The sequence below is a fragment of the Drosophila kikkawai genome, chromosome X (genome assembly GCF_030179895.1).
Source record: "Drosophila kikkawai strain 14028-0561.14 chromosome X, DkikHiC1v2, whole genome shotgun sequence".
Lineage (NCBI taxonomy): Eukaryota > Metazoa > Arthropoda > Insecta > Diptera > Drosophilidae > Drosophila > Drosophila kikkawai.
In genome coordinates this window covers 28,588,978-28,609,076 of record NC_091733.1, presented here as the reverse complement: position 1 = coordinate 28,609,076, position 20,099 = coordinate 28,588,978, and the positions used below count along the sequence as shown (strand labels likewise).

Below are 20,099 nucleotides of genomic sequence, written 5' to 3'. Positions count from 1 at the left end.
AAATCTCTATTAAATAAGTGCTTAAAAGAATGATATGAAATTTAAAACAAAATAAATAATAAATAAAATGGAAAAGAAATTTTTTTTTTTTTGATTCCGAGGTTTGTATAACCTTGCAGTTTGCAATTGGATCATTTAAAACCAATCCAGAACTAACAGGATACATATAAAGGAGAGAGCGAGAGAGAGAGAGAGAGAGAGAGAGAGAGAGAAAGACACTCGCTCTCTCGCCACTTGCAGCTTACCATTTATTTGGCAGTGTCCAATCTCCAGTCTCCAGTATTCCGCCATTTCTTTTTGCTTTTTCGCTTTTGCTTGCAAGTTGTTCTGTCGGAAAACGCACGCTCCTGCGTAAAACGGGTTAAAAACGTTTAAAACGATCGGAAAAGTGCGGAAAAACATCGTCGCCCTGTGAAAAACATAAATCCAAACGAATTGCGGTAAAATCTATGCTTGGCAAGCGTAGATGTGTTCAGTTTTATTTTTTCTATTTTTTTTTGTGCTTTTCCATCCTTCGTTCGTTGCCATTGCCAGCTTAAGGATTAGAGAGAGACGCTTGGCAGTCTCCACAAGAGACTCTCCAGTATTCCGCCATTTCTTTTTGTATTTTCGCTTTTGCTGACAAGTTGTACAGTCGGAAAATACGCGCTCGTACGAAAACGCGTTAAAAACGTTGAAAAACGATCGGAAAAGTGCGGAAAAAACTCGTCGGTCTGTGAAAAACATTAATCCGAAAGAGAGGCAAAAAAAACTATCCTCTGAAAACGTAGAGCCGTTCGTTTCCTAAGTTTTTTTTTTGCTGTGCAAGTAAATGCCAATTAGCCATGCAATTCAGTCGGAAAAGGAGCGCTGGTATACAACTTGAACAGATAATACAGCGTCAATTAAAAGTAAAAATTAAGCGGATCGTGCTTCCTTCGTTCCTTTCATCCTTCGCTCGTTGGCATTGCCATTTTCGCTGAAGGATTGGAGAGTCTCTCTCTCGCCGCTAGCCGCTTACCTTTTTGGCAGTCTCCACTGGAGACTCCTCAGTATTCCACCATTTTGTTATTTCATTTTCGCTTTCGCACGCAAATTGTACAGTCGGAAAACGCACGCTCCTGCGAAAACGGATTAAGAACGTGAAAAAACGATTGGAAAAGTGCGGAAAAACATCGTCGCGTTGTGAAAAACATAAATTCGAACGAAAGGCGGTAAAATCTACGCTCGGGAAGCGTAGAGCAGAGCGTTTTTATTTTTTTAGATTTTTTTTACTGTGCAAGTGTAAGTGCGAGGGAGGCAATGCGACTGCCAAGTGTCCGTCCTGTGAAGTCCCGTTGGTTTCTGCCTTTCGAGCTCTTCTCTTTGCTTTGATCGTCAAAAGCGAAGCGGAGAAAAGTGTAAGAAAAATAGTGGAAAACGGGCGAAAAAATTACGTCTTTTTTTATTATTTTTTTTTAGGTGAAAAAGTGCCAGTGATTTGAATTATATTAATTATTAATTGATTTTTGTTTTGTTTTTTGTTGTGAAAATTTGTAGAAGATAAAAAGAAAACGAAGCTACAAACAACGGGCGAGTTTAAGGTAATCCATTTTGCTTTACTTTACTTTGTTTTTCTGTCTTTGTGTTTTTGTTCTTTTTTGCATGTTTTCTTATGCACCGCGAGAGCGCGTCATTTGCTCTGCTCTCTTCTTCTTTTTCATGTTAGTTGTTGTGTTTCTAATCCTTGCCCTTGAAACTTAAATGTAAAACAAACGAAACAAAACTGCTCTCTCACGGAGAGTAGATCCCGGAATACGATCCACATTTGTGGATTGTAAATTTCAGTTGCTGTTTGTTTTGATTGCGTGGCTGTAAACTAACACTAGAAATTATTTGTACAGAGAAATGAACACTAATCTAAATGAAAAACACTAAATAATTTATTTATTTATATAAAATTTCATGCCCCCTAGGACCCCCCCGAAGTGCAATAAATAACGACGCTAATCGAATTGCAATCGAGCATGGAATTGATCTAATCACAACTACCCATACGGTGGTTCCGCAATGCCATGCCTGAGTGAATAAATATAATCAAAGAATATGTTATCTCTTACTCACTTATTCAGTTGTACGTTTACAATATTTTATATAATATTTTATAAATATATGAAATATATATTTAATTAAATTTAGTTATTAAAGTTAATAGCTTATTAGTTACAAATATGCCTTCTTAATGCCAAACAATTCGACTTAGCAATAGGAATGTGGAATTTATTTATTTATTTATCGCATTCTTTCACTCGGCCCATGTTTGGGTCACATAGCTCTGGTTTTTCCTGCTGCCAGAGGGTGGGGGTTTTTTCGCCCAATATCGTAACTCTTTGGGCCCCGCCAGCTGTCTGCCGATCAGGTCTTGAAAAATGCAGTCGCCGCGGAATTTGGAATTTTCTTTTCATATATTTTTATTTTTTTTGTTTTTTTTCTGAATGCATTGTGAGTCATATCTGTTGGGTGGCACTTTCGCCGGTTGAAAATGGGGGAAAGGTAACCAGTTTTCATTCCAATTCTTTTGAAAATGAAAGTGCTGTGGAGAAATGCAAGATTTTAGATATTGTTTAATTGAAATTTAATTTGGATTTGAGATTTTTATAATATTTGAAATAGATTTTTATATATTTATGAAGCATATATCCTGGCTTTGTTTGCTATAATTATTTTATAATTATTACTAAATTGGAATTATTTATTTTCCTTAATTTTTAGCCCCTTGTATATGCATTTTGAAATGAAATTGCACCTGGCAGATCCCTCCAACGAACGCTTAATTCAAGTTGAAGGCTTCGGCTATGGCTTTGACTGCCGTCTGCGGCTAAACAAACGCACCTTGGCTGCCAATTTCGGTGTTTAATTTGTTTTTATTTCGTGTGTTTTATCAACTTTTGTTGGTGTCTCTGCTGTTTACCTTCGACGAAGGCACACGTGGGTTGCCGGTGCTGCTCTTGGTGAAAGTTCAAGGCTGTTTGTGGCAGGTAAATGCCGGCAAAAGAAGACCAGACCCTGTGGCCATCTATCTTGCATGAATTTCGCATTTAATGGTTTTAATTTTAATTTAAAATAAATTAAAAAATTAACTTAAGTAAATTAAAAGTAAAGTAAGTAAAGTTAAGTAATTAAAAGTAAAGTAAAAAGAAAATTAAAAGTAAGAAATTAAGTAATCAAATTAATATTAACAAATCAAAAATTATAACAGAAAATGTAATTCAAGCTGTTCCACGCATTACAAATTCAACCAAAATCCAAACCGTTTTTATATTATTTTTTATTTTATTTGAAAGCCCGGCTTCGAGTCGACCGTTACGATAAAAAACAAAACAATTATCGATAGACATTTCATTAAAGTCTAATATTATTTGTTTTTATGCCTTTATAATGCAAATTTACAAGCTATATAAAAAAAAAATTTACAAATATTCTGTTTATTTTCATTACTTTAATAACAAAAACAAAGAATTTAGATTATCCACTCGTGGCCAAAACATCGATAGTCGCTATCCTATCGATTGGCTAGCGAAAGCTTTTGCGCGCGAAAGCTTGCTGTTTCGCTGCCAGAGCTTTTTTCCATATTGATTAGTTATGTCGCTTTTGTTGTTTACTCGCCACATTTTTGCCAGTTAATTGTGCCCAGGCGGTGCGCGGGACATTGGAGTAACCCTAAACACAGGAACAGAAGCCGCAGCAGGAGCTGCAGCTGCTCCCCCCCAAGGAAGAGGCTGTCCAGGCACAGCCCCCACGTTATCGAAACGAAACCAGGTCGCAGCAGGAATCATCGTCGTTGTCATCGTCGTCGTAGGGAGCGAGCGAGCGCACAAAATATACACCGATGTCCGCGGGTGTGGGTGGCGGAGGGAGCATTACCACCGAGCACCACAGTCGCCTCTACTTCCTCAACTCGCCAACGGGCCGCGATCCGTTCTTCATCAAACCGGAATATCTCAGCTATGAGAGTCCCATGCATCATGCCCTCTATCCGGGCAATCGTGGCCTCATAGAGTATAATAATTATACGAGTTCAGCGGCTGCCGCCGCTGCCGTTGCCTCTGCCTCAGCCTCTGCCACCGCCTCCTCCGTCGTCTCAGCCACATCGGTAACCGTAACGGGTGCTGCTGGTGGGGAATCGGCTGTATCCGCTGCCAATAGCAGCAGCAGCGTCACAGTTAGTTCCAGCACAGCAGCGGGAGCTGGAGCAGCAGCGGCGGCGGCATTGGGCCTGGAGAACGGCTTCCCCCAGCAGCAGCAGCAGCTCCAGGGAGGGAATCCCCACCAGCAGCATCAGGAGGTCTCCCAGCAGCAGCAGCAACATCCCCTGCATCACCATCTATCCACCGGTGTTGTTGTGATCGGCACTGGCAGCAACATCAACGACGTTGTTGGCAACGGCGGCGGCGGTGGTGTTGGTGTTGTTCCCGGCCTTGCCAACCTTGGCGTTCCACATCTCAGTCAGCAAATATCGCTGGGCCAATCGTCGCGAGCCCAAAAGGCAGCCCGGCGGCGTAGCAACGAATCGATTGAAGCACGCGAAAGGCGATTGGAGAGAAACGCGGCCCGGATGAGGGATAAGCGATCAAAGGAATCGGAGGCGGAATACCGCATCCGTCTGGCCAAGAATGCGGAGGCGAACCGTGTGCGCAGGCAGAACGAAACGGAAGTACAAAGAACCCTAAGACTGATGAAGAATGCCGCACGGCAGCGGCTGCGCCGCGCCTCTGAAACGGTTGAGGAGCGCAAAAAGCGTCTGGCCAAGGCAGCGGAAAGGATGCGGGTGGCGCGAGCCAGTGCACCCAAGGTAATCAAGCCGCCGCTGGCCGATAGGCTCAAGGGCTATTGAATTTGGTGAGAGAGCAGCAAGGAACAAGATCAAGGAGGAGGAGCAGGAGAAGGTAAAGCCATTTGTGGAGCTGGCTCCAGCAGAGAGAAAGGAGAGAGCCAGGATTGGCTTTTGGAACATACACAGACACACACACACACACACATCTATAAATAATATATATTGTATACAATCCAAGTGGGAGAAGGAACAGGAGGAGGAGGAGCAGACGGAGGAGTACCAGTAACCAGGACAGAGGTTCAATGGGGCAGCAGCAGGCGCCTTTCTAGGATTAGGGGCCTGGGCAATTTTTTTTTATATAAGTTAACATTTAAACAAGATGAAAATGAAGCAAGAGTAACGTAAAGCATAAAGTAAAGTAAAGTAAAAGTATTTTTATAATGCATGCATTATATTCGTACGATATATATAAATATATACATACAATATATATAGATATATATATAGTTATGTATACACACACACCTAGAATAGTCATAGCACACACACACACTCACACATACAAGAACCCCCCCCAAAAAGGAGGAGGAGATGGAGCAGCGCTTACAGGGTGCCTCTGCCTCAACAAGGTGCCTTGCAACAGGGTGCCTCACTGCACAACAGGGTGACAAAAAAGGGGAGACACCAGATGGAACAACAAGTGACCCAAACCATAAAAATCTCAAGCTACCGAGGCACCCTAATGCAGGAATCAGTGGAATCAACCCCCATATGTGTGTGCATGTAAACCAAAACGGACATGTAAGGACAGGCATACATACCCGGCGGCGGCACACACACACAGCAATAATCACACATGAGGCATACACATACGACGACCCCCGTTGCCAGGCACATGACGCAGCACGCAATCCCTAGTCCTGCCCACGCCCACTCGGGGCCCACATGATAAATATATTATTCTAATTAATATTAATTAATAAACATGTAAGTTCTAGTCGAAATTTAAAATTGTTTCAACTTTTTTTCCTTGTTGATTTATCTTCCGTCGAAACAAAAAAAAACAAAATGCAACACAGAATACGTTTATCAATTGTTTTTGCCTTAAACTTAAGATTGAAATACATTTTTATGTATGGTAATATTCAATGTACACTAACAATAACAAGATTATAACAAAAAAACACGGACACCAACAAGACGAAAAAATAAAAAAACAACAACAAACAACTGAAAAAAAATGAATATACTTGAATAAAGTTGCATTCACAATTTTTAAATGGTTTTCTTGAGATTTTAAATTAATTTTGGTTAAAGGAATTTAGGGTTAAACCCTTAAAAAAGCAAAGAAATTTTTTAAAGTTACAAGGAAATTTAAGTTTAAAAAAAAAAGAGGAAAATTAAGTTAATTTAAACATAAAATAAACAAAAAAAATATTTATTAAATGTTTACAACTGATAAATATATTTTTTATCAATTGAATTTTACTTGAAACCTTTTTTTTTTTAAGAACAAGCTAAACCAACATTTTGTTACCGGTAAATTTTCAAATTCAAATCAAGCATCGAATTTTGTCTGTCTCTAAATATCGATATTGCCCACTGCTAGTATCGATAACAACATCGTTACTTTGCTGTATTAGCCGTATTCCATTTTTGAGATTTTTTAGGAGAAAAGCCAAATTCATGGCAACACTGGACGTTGAAATACAACCCTACAATCGTTCTCTACATTTTAACATTCTACATGAGAATTCTACCCCAAAAACGAGAATTCTACCCCAAACTAACATTCCCATACAAATTTGACACTGTTATTCTGTAAGCGTGTAAGATTGATTTCGACATTTTAACATGAACGTTTAATCTTTTTTTTCATCGATATATTATTGGCAACCCTAAAATATCGATAGATTGATACTTTGACTATCATCAACCCTACAATCGTCCATTTTGTCAAAACTCCCAGCGGCATCCAGACGTAAGTTCTTCGAGAAACCCAAATTTAACCCAAAACCCTGCGGTTACTTGGGGAAAAATACTCCTTGACTTAAGGAGATGCCCGGCCACAAGGATCCTGCCACACAGAAACACCTGCAGAGTGCAAACCACGCGACGCGAAATGTGTTGGCGGCGGAGACGCGCACGTGGTTTGGGGTTATGTCGAAACCGTACTAACACGAGTTCTTGGTAATCCTCTACAGGTTCCGTAACTCTTTCCACGTTAACATGTCGGGAGGCTTAGATATTCTGTCCCTCAAGGAGGACGACATCACCAAGATGTTGGTGGCCACCACCCATTTGGGTTCGGAGAACGTCAACTTCCAGATGGAGCAGTATGTGTACAAGCGCCGCGCTGACGGTGTCAACATCATCAACCTGGGCAAGACCTGGGAGAAGCTGCAGCTGGCCGCCCGCGCCATTGTGGCCATTGATAACGCCTCGGATGTGAGTATATATACATATATAAAGATTTACCTGTGTGTCCGCGTGGCTTAACATGATGAATTTTTTACTAATCTTTCGGGTATGAAATGCAATGATTTCAACTTAACCGCTGACTAGCCACGCTTCACAAGGCATCTGTCCCTTTAGAGTCTCCTTTAGAAGCCGCCTTACTAATATCTCTTTTTATTTTCTCTCCATGCGGCAGGTCTTCGTCATCTCGTCGCGTCCCATTGGCCAGCGCGCCGTGCTGAAGTTCGCCAAGTATACGGACACCACTCCCATTGCTGGCCGCTTCACTCCCGGTGCCTTCACCAATCAGATTCAGCCCGCTTTCCGTGAGCCACGTCTGCTGGTTGTGACCGATCCCAACACCGATCATCAGCCCATTATGGAGGCCTCGTATGTGAACATCCCGGTGATTGCCTTCACCAATACCGATTCGCCGCTGCGTTACATCGATATTGCCATTCCGTGCAACAACAAGTCGGCCCATTCCATTGGTCTGATGTGGTGGCTTTTGGCCCGCGAAGTTCTCCGCCTGCGCGGCACCATCTCGCGCAGCGTCGAGTGGCCCGTGGTTGTTGATCTGTTCTTCTACCGCGATCCCGAGGAGGCTGAGAAGGAGGAGGCCGCCGCCAAGGAGCTGCTGCCGCCACCCAAGATTGAGGAGGCCGTCGATCATCCGGTTGAGGAGACCACCAACTGGGCCGATGAGGTTGGCGCCGCCGAGACCGTTGGAGGAGTCGAGGACTGGAATGAGGATACCGTCAAGACCTCCTGGGGTAGCGATGGCCAGTTCTAAGGCAGCTGCTTGTTCACACAACGACGACGCCTACTCTGGCGGGGCATAAATAAACATTTCTTATGTTTTCCATCTAAAAATCAAGAGTTTGTTATTGTATGTTAGTTCTATAAGGGATCTTTTTGCCTGAGTTTATGCACTTGAGGGGGTTTTCTTTTGGAGTATGAGTAGTTTTTTAGTTAAATTCAAGATTGTTTTAAAGTTAATATCCTAAAATCTATCAATAGTCAAGTGATAAATGACTAGTTTAATTGAGAAAACTAATATTAGGTTATTTTGACTGAAATAATACCCTTAAAAGGGTATTAAAATTTATATAAAATTTTTAAAGCTTAAATTAAATAATTAAAATATTTTTGATTAATTTTTTCCCCAATTTCGGTACATTTTCGACCATTTCACCAATTTAACCCCTCGGAAAATTAAAAAAAAATACCCTTAAAATTATCCATAATCTAAAATAATCATTTTTAAGAAAAATTAAAGCTTACAAATTTAATAACTAAGCCAAAAATGCATTAATTTTACTTTGGAAAGCTGCTTTGAGTTAGTTTTTGCAAGTTTAACAAATCTGCTAACTAAATTTAATTTATTTTTTAAATGCATTTTTTCCCCCAATTTTGGGCAATTTTTTGAACAATTTAACCCCTCAGATAATGTTGAAAAAATTTTAAAATTTATTTTTCAAGCGGGCATGGCTAGATCGACTCCGGCTATTGATGCTGATCAAGAATATATATGATTTATAGGGTGGGAAATGACTTCTTCATTGAGTTATTAGCTTCTGACTAAATTTATCCGTAATTTTAAATAATAATTTTTAAGGAAAATTAAAGCTTAAAAATTAAATAACGAAGCCAAAAATGCATTAATTTTAAATTGGAAAGCTCTCCTATGTTAGTTTTTTCAAGATAAACAAATCTGCTTCCTTATTTTAATTTATTTTTTTAATGAAAATGTTCCCCCAATTTTGGTCAATTTTTGGGCAATTTCAACAATTTAAAAATTAAATATTAAAAATTTTATTTTTCAAGCAGACTTGGCTAGATCTGATCATGCTGTTGAAGCGGATCAAGAATATATATATTTATAGGTCGCAAATTACTTCTTTAGTGAATTATTAGGTTTTCATTGAAATTATAATACCCTGTAGAAGAGGTATACAAATGTTCATAAACAGTGAAGTTTTTTTTTTTCGATAATTTACAGTTTTTAAAAAATATATATAAAATTTAAAAATCCTCAAAAGGTAGTTCTTAGCCATGTTTATAATCAGAAATAACTCGAACTAGAAAGAGACAGACTCCCCACAGACAAGGACAAATATAGAACAAAAGAGAGAGAGAGAGAGAGGATTCAATTTTACATTATTAATTTATTGTTTTTGTTTCAGTTTTTGTTTTATTATTTTTTTTTTTTTTGTACAAATAGAAAACAGTTTATTTTTTAATGATTTAGCAATTGGCAAATTGCTTATATCTTTTATACATATATCTCCTCTCCGTATTACAGTTTTTACGGTTTTAGTTTAGATTTTAAACGACAGCAAAAAAAAAGAGGACTGAATAACTGAGTTTCTGAATATACAGGCGTTATCTTAACGTTTTTATACTTTTTGTATTCCCCTTTAAAATCCTTTTTAAACCAGCGATTTTGCCTATATATTTAGAAATTCAGTTATTCCGTTTTTTTTGGGGGGAAACAAGAAGAAAAAAAATACACGTAATGTTAAAAGTTAGAGACAAAAATAAAGTATGCTTCTTGTTAATTAATCATTGTACGTACAACTATGCAACGCTTTTCCACATCATTCTAATTTTGGACAAAAGTAATAAGTAATAATATTTGTATGTATAATATATATATAAAGAATTTTGGGTTTTGACGGGTATGGATCTCTCGAGCACTACTTGAATGGATTCGGACGCGCCTTGAAGACCGTCATTTTGCGTATCTCCTTGATCTCCTCCTCCTCGCATCGTTTACGTTGTTCCTCTTGCTAAAACAAAGAGAGAGAGAGAGAGAAAGAAAAATATATAAGTCTAGAGTTGATTTGAGTCCGAGTCCGAGTCTGACTGGACTGCAGCAGGCCTGACTCATCCATCTAAAACCCTATCTCTGGCCCAAGCTGAATCACAGCGGGAGTTTCAGGGTGATAAGAAAGCCGCCCCCCCTCTTAATATCTTCTGGTACGACCCTGCCCGGTTTTTTGTTTGCCAGCGGAAAATAGAGCAGAAGCTGAGGCGGGCAGCTGATAAGATTATCGCGCAAATGCCAAGAGATGGCAACAAAAAAAAAAAAAAAACCCGAGAAACTGAAAACGAAACCCAGACAAAGCAAGGTCGAGTCACGGGGCTTTAAGGATATCATTAAGGATCATTACCATTCATTTCAATTCACCAAGAGCTCAGCAAAGACTTGATGGCGCGGTGGCAACGACAGCGGGCGAGCCATGGACACTGGGAACAGTCGCCGCCGCCGCACTGGTGGTGGTGGTGTTGTAGGGCGAGGCAATCGGCGGCGTTGTAGAGTCATCGGCCGCGGAAAGCACACTGTTGTCGCCATAGAAGCGCGGTTCGTCATGCGACTCAACTCCGGGCGAAACAATCTCCTCATCCGAATCCTCATCGTTGGAACTATCCCCAGCGGTTGTCGTTGTATTGAGCTTGTTGTCGCCAGCGCCAGCGCCGGTAGAGGCACCACCGGCAGCAGCATTAGCAGCCGGTACATGCGTCAAGCGTTCATAGCAGGCATCACAGACCCGCAACGCCTTGGTGCTCTGCTGGGGCAGTAAAAACTTTTTGGCCGAACAGCCGGCACAGACAACGGCACCGCAATTGCGACAATGATGCCGCCGTTGAATAAACGTAAACTGGGTCTTCTTGCAGTGCATACAAATGCTGGCATCGGTATCTGGCACCCAGACAGCGGCATGATTCTCCACCGGCTTCTTGCCGGACTTGCGCAATAAATCCTCCACACACTTGTTGATATGGGCCATCCATTCTTGCTTTTCGGTACTGGTGGCGGCATAGACCACAAACGATTTCGTCGTAGTCCGTATATACCAGCCATTGCGATACTGCTGATTGTCGGCTATCGACTCCAGTGATACCTCCTCCAGTGGCATTATGTGCTGCTTGTTGTATTTCTTTTTGCCAATCACAATGTTGCCGTAGACGAGAATGTCGTTGAAGAGAAAGAATTGACGGGATTTGGGACGCTTGCGGCACATCTTGGTTAGGACACCCTCACCGACAAGGACGCGACCCTGCATGGCCAGTGGAACACCGGAGCTGCCAAAGCAATTCTCCACGGACGCAATGCGTCGGGTATTGGCCTCGGAATTGACCAAACGGTCAACCATGGTTGGTGTGTGTGTTTGCTTGTTGTGGCGAAAGTTTCTACTGTTGCTGCTGCTGCTGCTGCTGCTCCCCTGTTGCTTTGCCTTCCGACGCTCTCAAAAAATGGCTTCAAAGTCGGAAATACGAAAACCGAATTCCGAAATTTAGCCAACTGTGACGACAGAGGGGGGGAAGAGCTTTGTATGGGTGTGCGTGTGTGTGTGTCTGTGTGTGTGCGTGCGCTGTGACTGTGACAGCGCGGGCGTCTCTGTGTGTGACACTCGCTGCTATAGAATGTACGTGTGTGTGTGTGTGTGTTTTGTGTGTTTGTAAGGGCAATATAATGGGGCGCAGCTGTTGCAAATCCTGTGCAGCGCCTTGCTCCTGCTTCCGCTGCTACTGCTGCTGATAGCGGGTCGTCCTGGTCCAGTGCACTGGCCGCTGCTTGTCCGGTGGCCTGCTGCTGCTCCCGCTTTATGCAATGCACGACTATTAACTGGCTTTTTCTACGCCGTCCAAAAACGTCATGACTCACTCACACCACTAACAACAAAAACAAACTTGACTGCGACACTCGCTCGGCGCTCTTCACTCTTTTGCTCTGCTTCTCTCGCTCGCTAGCTCCCTCTCTCTCTTTCACATTGTCCCGTGCTTCGCTCGCGTCGTCGTTGTTGTTGTTTTTTCCCTTGCAGTCTGCGATGTCCGAGTTTTAGTTGTTATTGCTATTTATGTTTTGGTTTTTGAAGCGCGTGGTGGGGAATGAATGGTGTTGATACGGTTTGAGAGTCGAATTTTCGAATTGAAAATTGAAACAATTATTCCGAGGCACTCTGGCGGAGCTAAAGAGTGTGACCATTTGGCCCTCCTGCGGGAAATCGCACTTTTGCATATGACCTGTTCTTAGCGTTATCGATAACTGCCAGTGTGCACAGCGCGAGACTAATTTTAAACAAAAACAAAAAACTGTTCCTAAAATTGCACTTTTTGGCTTAAATATTCCCCCTAGGCAACAATTGTTAGTTATTAGTCTTCATTTATTTACCTCCTTCTTCTTTTGAACCTGCCTCTCCTGGACGGCATCGCTATGCAAATTAAATGTCCTGTGGCGTGTGTGCGGATGCACTGGCTCCTGGCTCTGCTCTTTGTCCTGGTTGTCCCTTTTGGCCTGCCGGCGCCGCTCCACGCACGCCTGCCAGTACTTGACGGTTTTGGGCGTCCGCGGTACGGTGATTCTGTGGACGACCACCTTGTCTTCCATGCGCTTATGCATGGCCTTGAAATTGGGCATGGGTCGGCTCTGGAATTGACGCGCCTGGCGATCCTCCTCCTCTTGCCGCCGACGCGCCTGCTGTCGATTGCACTCGTACAGGTCCTTGAAGGCGTACGCCCTCGGTACAGGAGCAGCAGCAGCAGCGGCGTCGGCGTCTTCGGCTCTGGCTCCTCCTTCATAACTGGGCCTAATTGGGGTCCACTGCATGCGCAGGTTACTGCGGGTTACTGGGGCAGCGTCAGCCTCGGGCATGTTCTCAATATCCTCCTGCTGAACGGGACTTGCTTTTGTTGGCTCCTCCTTGAACTTGGAGACTTTGGGAGTGGCACAATTGTTGAAGATGATCTGCTGCTGGTTCTTATTTCTCAAATTGTTGTTGTTGGTTTCGTTCTTGGCTGAATATTGCGGTAAATGGAAAAGGGGAAAGAGCGGGAAAATGGCGCGTCTTCATTAGTTCACCGTTTAGGGAGAAGCATATACCCACCGAAGAAATTCTGGGAGTGATCCAGCTTGTAGTCGCCCACGCTAATGGCACTCCAGTCAAACTCCGGCTTCTCGAACGTCTTGTTGAGTTCGTCCATTTTTTAGATCTACTTATCACAATAAAAATAGTTACAAACGCGAACTTCAAACTAGAGTCGGGACTCGCGAGATCAGTTTTAGTGTGGCCGTAGGCCGTGTAAAGCTAAAATCCAGCAATCACTGCCGCCACAACGGGGCTTCACAGCACTGATTTTCTAAGCCGATATTAAGCCGATTTCGATTGCCGAAAGGTGAGCGCGTTTTTTAAAATACAAAAACACACATTTATTTTAATGAAGGATTTCTTTAGTTATGATTCCCTCTTGTGGTCCGGTTCCCAGTTTAAGGACTAAATGGAGTTTTTGCCTTGACAGCATATCATCTCCATTTCCCCTAGGCCCCAACGGCAGAACACCTGTCCGTGTGCACCTGTCGCTGCCTCCCCCGAAAGCCTTGAAAGCACCTTGAAAGCTGCGCTGGGGCTTTGACTTTGGCTGAAAGCGTAAAGCTGCCAGCTGTCCGTGTTCGCAGCAGCAGGATGCCCAAGCTGCGCTTGTAGTCCGTAGTCCGTGCTGGGCAGCGCATGGCAACAGGTCCTGCTGCACACATTGCCCAGAGCACCTGCACTCGAGTCCTTTAGCTTGGAAAACGCGTACTTTCGCGTCAGAAAGAAATCGCAGCAAATAGACAAACCCAGCTACGGACAACTCCCGGGCTATCCTCCGGGTCTAGAGCACGACAACAACAAGAACAACAACACCAAGAAGCGCGACGAAGTGGCTAAGACAGCATCTAAGCATCCTTGAAAGCGCCAAATCGAAGCACGTCGTCGCCTTGGGCGCCAAAGTCAAAGGCAAATCGAAGAAAGATTTGGGAACGCTTTGGGCGTTGGGACGGAAATGCGTGCCGACGCGCTTCTTTTTAATTAACCGGATCTGGGTGAGCCCGAGGTGAACCGAGGTGAGTGGACAGGTGAGCTTGGGCTATTTTTAAATCGCAGCTATGCCTGCACACAGTTGCAATTAAAGCCACAGCACACACACGGACAGCTTATTACAGGGCACTTCTAGATTTAATTGGAGGAAGGCTAAGGGGTTGACAGTTGGAATCAGAGGAATTGCAGCAGCCACAGGAGGGGGCCTTGAAGGGCCGCCTGGGCTGGCTGGCATTTGTTTGCGTTCCTAATTGCCAGCATCCCTTGGGATGCTATTTCCGTCGACCACCTGACCACCTGAGCCCGGAAACACGACAATAAGATCTTGCGAATCAATAAAGGTTTAAAATTAACCGTCAGTGAGAGTCCCCGGTCTCAGTGCCTGCTAGCTGGCAGAGCGGGATGGCCTATATTAGCTGCTGTGCGTGCATGCTAATTCGATTTCCCGTTTCCCTTTCTCCTTCGCCCTTGGTACTCGCAACAAATAACTGTAACTTGTGCGTGCTCTTTTAGCGACAGAACGGAAGTAACGGGACAGATGGTCGGTGACAGCGGGAGGAAGCGAGAGGAAATTACATTACAAGACATCATCCGGCGACGGCGGCGACAGCAAAGGATTCAATGCAACATAAGTGGGAGAGTGACAGGCAGTGGGGTTTGGGGGCTGCCTGATTGATTGTGTTGTCTAGCAACCACTTGATGGCGCGCTATACTACTACCCCGCCAACGCCCCCCACTTTGCATCCGACCGCAGACAGGGGGAGTCTGTAATCCGCTTAGTACGCGGGGGAGGCCAGCTTACAAAGTGAAGCTGTTTCCTCCCCCCCCCCCCCCCACCACCACCACTCTTTTGAACATTGGCCGTTTTGTCTAATTAGAGAGAAAGAGGGGGAGGGAGAGAGGGCTGCATTCCTGGGCTGCTCTTTGAGCTTACCTTTGTTGTTGTGGTTTTCGTTGTCCTCTCTTTGCCTCTTTTGTTTTGGCTCGCACCGTTTACAGCTTCCATTTCCCCTACTAATTTTGTGGCGGGCATGCTTAAACTCTCGATCGGTGGGGCGAAGCGTATGAGGAAGAGGATCCCAGGTCGGTTGTGTGTGTGCTTATCAAAGGTTTTTTTTTTTTGTATGTTTGATGTTGTGGCGCAACCATCAAAATGGTACTCCTCTTCCTTTTACTCCTCCTCCTTCTGTACTTTGTGGCCTCCCCCTTATCGAGCCCATTCAACAAAACCGAAATTTTGCCAAGAACGAGACAGAAAATCAATAAATCGGGATTTAATGAGTTTCAAATATTTGCCACGGTGCGGGTAGCTCTATATATATGTGTGTGTGTTTGTGTGTGTGAGTGGGGTCGCATTATTGGGGATGGATGTGGATGGGGGGATTGGGGATATATGCTTATGAAGATGTCTCTCGACTTGAATACCCTCCTCCGCCTCCTGCTTCCTTTTCCTTGTCACCCAAAGCCCGGGCTTAAAGAGGGACGGGGCAGAGAACGGAAACAGGAATCCTGCCATCGCTCTGGAAAAGCTCGGTCAGAGGCAGCAGCTCATTTGATTCCCTGCTTCCAGGCGGACGGGATGCCCTGAAGGAGCTTGAACGGAGGAGATCCGAGCAGCAGCAGCAGCATGATGACGGGCGCCAACATCGACTACGACTATCTGCTCAAGTTCCTGGTGCTAGGCGATTCAGGCGTGGGCAAGACCTGCCTGCTCTACCAGTACACAGATGGCCGTTTCCACTCCCAGTTCATCTCCACTGTGGGCATCGATTTCCGCGAGAAGCGGCTGGTAAGTATTGAGAACCATAAACAGGATGAAACAGGATTAAACCTGATTTGAATTCGAACTTTCAGACCATTCCAAGTTTTTCGAAAAAAAAAAAAAACTTATTAATAATAAATAATTAGACACCTTTAAACCCTAGCCTTAGCTTTCTTCTGCCATTTGCAGGTGTACAACTCCCGCGGACGTCGCCACCGCATCCATCTACAGATCTGGGACACCGCCGGCCAGGAGCGCTTTCGCTCCCTAACCACAGCCTTCTACCGAGATGCCATGGGATTTCTACTCATCTTCGATCTGACCAGCGAGAAGAGCTTCCTGGAGACGGCCAACTGGCTCTCACAGCTACGGACGCACGCCTACTCCGAGGACGCGGATGTGGTGCTCTGCGGCAACAAGTGCGATCTGCTGCAGCTGCGCGTGGTGAGCCGCGACCAGGTGGCGGCCCTGGCCAATCGCTACCGTCTGCCCTATATCGAGACCAGTGCCTGCACCGGCGCCAATGTCCAGGAGGCCGTTGAGCTCCTCGTGGGCCGTGTTATGGAGCGGATCGAGAATGCTGCCTGCAATCGGGAGCTCTCCCTACTGCTCACCCAGTCGCGTTGCCTGCCGAGCATTGCCTACGGCCCACCGGAGTTGCTGCGTCTGCATGAAAGGTCGGATCAGGAGCCCTCTGCATCGCAGCGGCGGAACTGCCGCAATTGCTAGTCCAAATCGAAGATTAATACACCCATTCCCCCTAATCCCAGCACCACCCGCAGCCGAGTTAGTTGTTTATATCTCGTCTACTGTTTTCCGGATCTCTACATGTGTTTCGCTGTAAATAAATGTTGATTGTTGAATGGATTCAATGATGTGCCAGTTTATTTGGGTGAACAGCAAGCTCCACCTGCTCTGGGAATCTTTGCTGATAAAGTGGGGAGTAGGAGGGAGTCATGATAATTATCCGATCACTGTGAAACTCTGCCAGATACCAGATAATGGCTACAACTCACGATTTTATCGTCGAAAGTAACAAAAAAAAAACGAAACGTTTGTAGAAACTGGAGATGGCAAGGCAGGAAAAAGTTCAAGGACAGCATAACGGAGATCCTAAAACCGGAGTAAAGAAATTCTTTTGCGTTTTTCGGCTCTCTCCGCTCTCCACTAGATGGCAACAAAAGAGAGCAGTGCTGCTCCAGGACTTTCCAGAAATAAATTGGTAAACATTATTCGAGTTTTCGGTGTTTTCCAGGCTTTACTTTCAGGTCAGAATCCACACATCAGCGTAGCTAAAACTAAAATTAAAACCAAAGGCACTCTCCTGGCACTACCACTACTACGCTCCTCGATCCACTGACGATAATACTGCACATCCACATAGACGCCTGGCAAACCTGGCTCGGCGCAACCATAGCCCCAGGATACCACCCCCACCACACGCCCCTCGTGCACCAGAGGACCACCGGAATCGCCCTGACAGGAATCAGTGCCTCCCTGCAGACGTCCAGCACACATCATTCCAGGCAGTAAACCGGATTTGTAGATCATCCGGCAGGTCTGGTGGCGAATGGTGCTCACATTGGCCGTCAGCAGGATGTTGGACAGGGAGCTCTGGGAAGACAAGAATAAGAATCAACAATCAATCAAAGAATATAGTACAAGTTTGACTCAAAACTCACCCTTTCCGTGCGCCCCCAACCGGCCACCTGGCATACCCTTCCCGGTGGCGTCACCTGACCAGCCAGCTGAATGGGTGCCACGCTGAGATGGCCGCCGGTATTGGGTAGGCCAGTGCTTAGAAAGAGTATGCCCACATCGTCGCGCATACTGTCCGGACTGAAGGTGTGCATGTAGGCCATGGAGCTAACCGGGGAGACGATGGTGCCGTTGTGCCGCTCAAAGCGATTCAGGGTGCCCAGGACCACAACGAACTCGCTGGCCTGGCGGTAGCGCTTACGTTGGTTGCTAAGGATTCAAATCAGTCCGATTAGAAGAGGAGCAGGAGAAGGAACAGGAGCAGGAGCAGGAGAAGAAACAGGAGCAGGAGAAGGCACAGGAGCAGAAGAAGTAACAGGAGCAGGAGAAGGAACAGGAGCAAGAGCAGAAGTAGAAGGAACACGAGCAGGAGAAGGAACAGGAGCAGGAGACTGAGACTAAGGATAAGCAGCACTTACTTGTACAGACAGTGGGCGGCGGTGAGCACCTTGTTGGCGGATATGAGGGCTCCTCCACAGATGTGTCCACTGCCAAAGTTGTTGTCGTGTCGTTTCAGTCGAATGGAGACCAGGTGTCGTGTCTCATCCACACGGGCTATGCTGCCATTGATGATGCGCGGCTCCTGTTCCGGTTTAAACGCTCCACAGGTGACCAGCAACAGCAGCAGGCAAAAGTTCATCATTAAGCAGCCGAGTTGCTTCAGCTTGCGACTCTCAATGAAGTGGGAGATGGTCTAACAATTGGCAATCAGCGTCGCCTGCTATCAGTTTCCCGATAAGGGCAAACACAGCACATATATTAGGCCAAGATGAGGCCTCATCATTGGAGAACAAGGTGGTGTGCACAGGGAGAAATGTTAAGGCCCTCGTAAAATCTTAAACTTGATTACAAAATTTACTTAAAAATGTTCAAATTGAAGTTTTTGGAACGCGAAAATGCAGTTCAGTTTAATAATTTCCATATTAAATAATTGTATTGTGTACAAATTTGATAGAAAAGCTTAAAGTTGTTGTTACTTTTTTGAGCCTAGGTCAAAAATAAAACCTCGAATTTTGAAATATATAAAAATGTGTGAGAAGGGAAACCAGGGAAAAGCCCAGGATTTATCCTTAATATTATGATATTTTTTCGTGTATAAAATTTGATATAATTTTTGTCTTAAATTAAATTAGATTCGTTTTTCAGTTTCGAAATATATAAAAAAGGTAAAGCCATACCTTGGACGGATCGGTACACGTAGTTTCTTCAAGTGTAAAATGGAAATATTTGATGTAATATTGGAGGGAAGAAGGCACTTTTTTATGGTTGAGGGAGATTGCTTTTTGGGTTAAAACTTAGGCTACGTATTGTGGAATGCTTTGAAGCAGCGGCTACCAGTTGCTTTTATATGTACCCCTGCAGGCTGCGCGACTGGCTGTGATGATGACGCGGCGGCTGATAGCCCGGCTCCTGCATTTCCATCTGCATTACCAAATTCTTTTGTTCGCCGCGCGCCTCAAAGGCCTGACGTGCCTCGCGCTGCAAAATCAAGGCGGCCAGGCCCAGCAGCATAAAGGTCACCACGGCCAAGGCATATGACCAGCCCAAAACATTAAACTTGGGATACATGAGCCAGTCGCGGCGATAGGCACAGCCCCCAAAGATGCAAACGGCCAAGAACATGAACAGAGCTGGAAATAAAGCCGAAAAATTACTCAAGTTACAAGTGGCAGGTTGCACTTTAACATACAGGACACGGCCGTTCCTATGTAGGAGAGGCGTACAAGCAGCCATTCGTACTGAAGCACCGGCTTCAGCGGCAGCCGGATGATGGTCAGCGACAGCAGGGCCAGCACACAAAACACAATGATAAAGGACATGGTGACAAAACCCTGAACGGCCATTAGCCAGCCGGGCAACAGGTAGGCACGGATAATATAGTAGTCCTGCCAAAAACAAACATCATGTTACATTACAGGAGCAGGACAATCAAATCCTTCTACTTACATGCGAGAAGACATTATGACAGCCGGTGTATTGCTTGTAAAACGGAAACTTGGGATATACGAAATCCTTGAAGCAATACTGCCACAGTCCCATATTCTTGAAGCTGCTGCGCGTCTCCTCGTACGACTCAATCCAGTACGGCGAGCAAAAGGACATCATCAGGACAAAGAAGCTGGCAAAGGTGACAATGGCGCCGAAGACCACACCATCTGCAATGGAAGAGACGAGGTAAATATTACTTTCCTGGGGCGGGGCTGGGCCGGGGCGTGTGCGTCACTTACTGGTGGCCCGCGGATAGTCGCCCTTCTCGATGCCCGCATCGGTGGTGTCCTGCGATTGCTGCTTGTTCAGTTCGCGCATGGTGTGTGTGTGTGTGGCTCAAGGATGGCTGCCTGGATTCAAATAGGTTGATCGCACAATTGGAGCTATGAAAAAGGCACTTTTCTAGGGCGATTAGCGCAGCGTAAACAAATGTAGCCTCGCAACACACCCAATCTAGAGATGAGAGTGAAATCGATTA

The 20,099-nt window shown here is 44.8% G+C and overlaps 6 protein-coding genes across 10 annotated transcripts; 3 read left to right on the top strand and 3 right to left on the bottom strand.

Moving 5' to 3' along the window:
- Positions 1-3,599: 3,599 nt before the first annotated feature.
- On the top strand, positions 3,600-6,072 carry LOC108076107 (activating transcription factor 3). Its single transcript, XM_017168832.3, has one exon. The coding sequence runs from the start codon at positions 3,848-3,850 to the stop codon at positions 4,850-4,852; it is 1,005 nt and encodes a 334-aa protein (XP_017024321.1). The 5' UTR covers positions 3,600-3,847; the 3' UTR covers positions 4,853-6,072.
- Positions 6,073-6,695: 623 nt separating this feature from the next.
- On the top strand, positions 6,696-8,122 carry sta (stubarista 40S ribosomal protein SA). The gene is made up of 3 exons (XM_017168833.2): positions 6,696-6,773; positions 6,997-7,240; positions 7,446-8,122. The coding sequence occupies exons 2-3, from the start codon at positions 7,022-7,024 to the stop codon at positions 8,040-8,042; spliced, it is 816 nt and encodes a 271-aa protein (XP_017024322.1). The 5' UTR covers positions 6,696-6,773; positions 6,997-7,021; the 3' UTR covers positions 8,043-8,122.
- A 1,275-nt stretch (positions 8,123-9,397) lies between these two features.
- LOC108076088 (pleckstrin homology domain-containing family F member 1 homolog) lies at positions 9,398-13,323 on the bottom strand. Of its 3 annotated transcripts, none has more exons than XM_017168803.3 (3): positions 13,141-13,323; positions 12,429-13,051; positions 9,398-10,041 (listed from the first exon to the last, which is right to left on the bottom strand). In XM_017168803.3, exons 1-3 carry the CDS (start codon positions 13,235-13,237, stop codon positions 9,949-9,951), a joined length of 813 nt encoding a protein of 270 aa, XP_017024292.1. In that variant the 5' UTR covers positions 13,238-13,323; the 3' UTR covers positions 9,398-9,948. The 3 variants fall into 3 exon arrangements, with proteins under 3 accessions (XP_017024292.1, XP_070144149.1, XP_041630867.1); XM_070288048.1 differs by lacking the exons at positions 12,429-13,051; positions 13,141-13,323 and adding exons at positions 10,426-11,858; positions 11,922-12,256; XM_041774933.2 differs by lacking the exons at positions 12,429-13,051; positions 13,141-13,323 and adding exons at positions 10,426-11,858; positions 11,926-12,256.
- Positions 13,324-13,751: 428 nt separating this feature from the next.
- On the top strand, positions 13,752-16,741 carry Rab27 (RAS oncogene family member Rab27). 3 transcript variants are annotated; one of them, XM_017168668.3, is made up of 3 exons: positions 13,752-14,138; positions 15,683-15,901; positions 16,064-16,741. In XM_017168668.3, the coding sequence occupies exons 2-3, from the start codon at positions 15,740-15,742 to the stop codon at positions 16,601-16,603; spliced, it is 702 nt and encodes a 233-aa protein (XP_017024157.1). In that variant the 5' UTR covers positions 13,752-14,138; positions 15,683-15,739; the 3' UTR covers positions 16,604-16,741. The 3 variants fall into 3 exon arrangements, with proteins under 3 accessions (XP_017024157.1, XP_017024158.1, XP_017024159.1); XM_017168669.3 differs by having other exon boundaries at positions 13,752-14,150; XM_017168670.3 differs by lacking the exon at positions 13,752-14,138 and adding an exon at positions 15,394-15,412.
- Positions 16,742-17,122: 381 nt separating this feature from the next.
- Positions 17,123-18,369, bottom strand: LOC108076110 (trypsin eta). Its single transcript, XM_017168834.3, has 3 exons — positions 18,052-18,369; positions 17,557-17,842; positions 17,123-17,488 (listed from the first exon to the last, which is right to left on the bottom strand). Exons 1-3 carry the CDS (start codon positions 18,273-18,275, stop codon positions 17,144-17,146), a joined length of 855 nt encoding a protein of 284 aa, XP_017024323.1. The 5' UTR covers positions 18,276-18,369; the 3' UTR covers positions 17,123-17,143.
- Positions 18,370-18,506: 137 nt separating this feature from the next.
- On the bottom strand, positions 18,507-20,088 carry pck (Claudin superfamily protein pickel). Its single transcript, XM_017168835.3, has 4 exons — positions 19,861-20,088; positions 19,580-19,788; positions 19,323-19,518; positions 18,507-19,263 (listed from the first exon to the last, which is right to left on the bottom strand). The coding sequence occupies exons 1-4, from the start codon at positions 19,937-19,939 to the stop codon at positions 18,977-18,979; spliced, it is 771 nt and encodes a 256-aa protein (XP_017024324.1). The 5' UTR covers positions 19,940-20,088; the 3' UTR covers positions 18,507-18,976.
- Between the last annotated feature and the right edge of the window lie 11 nt (positions 20,089-20,099).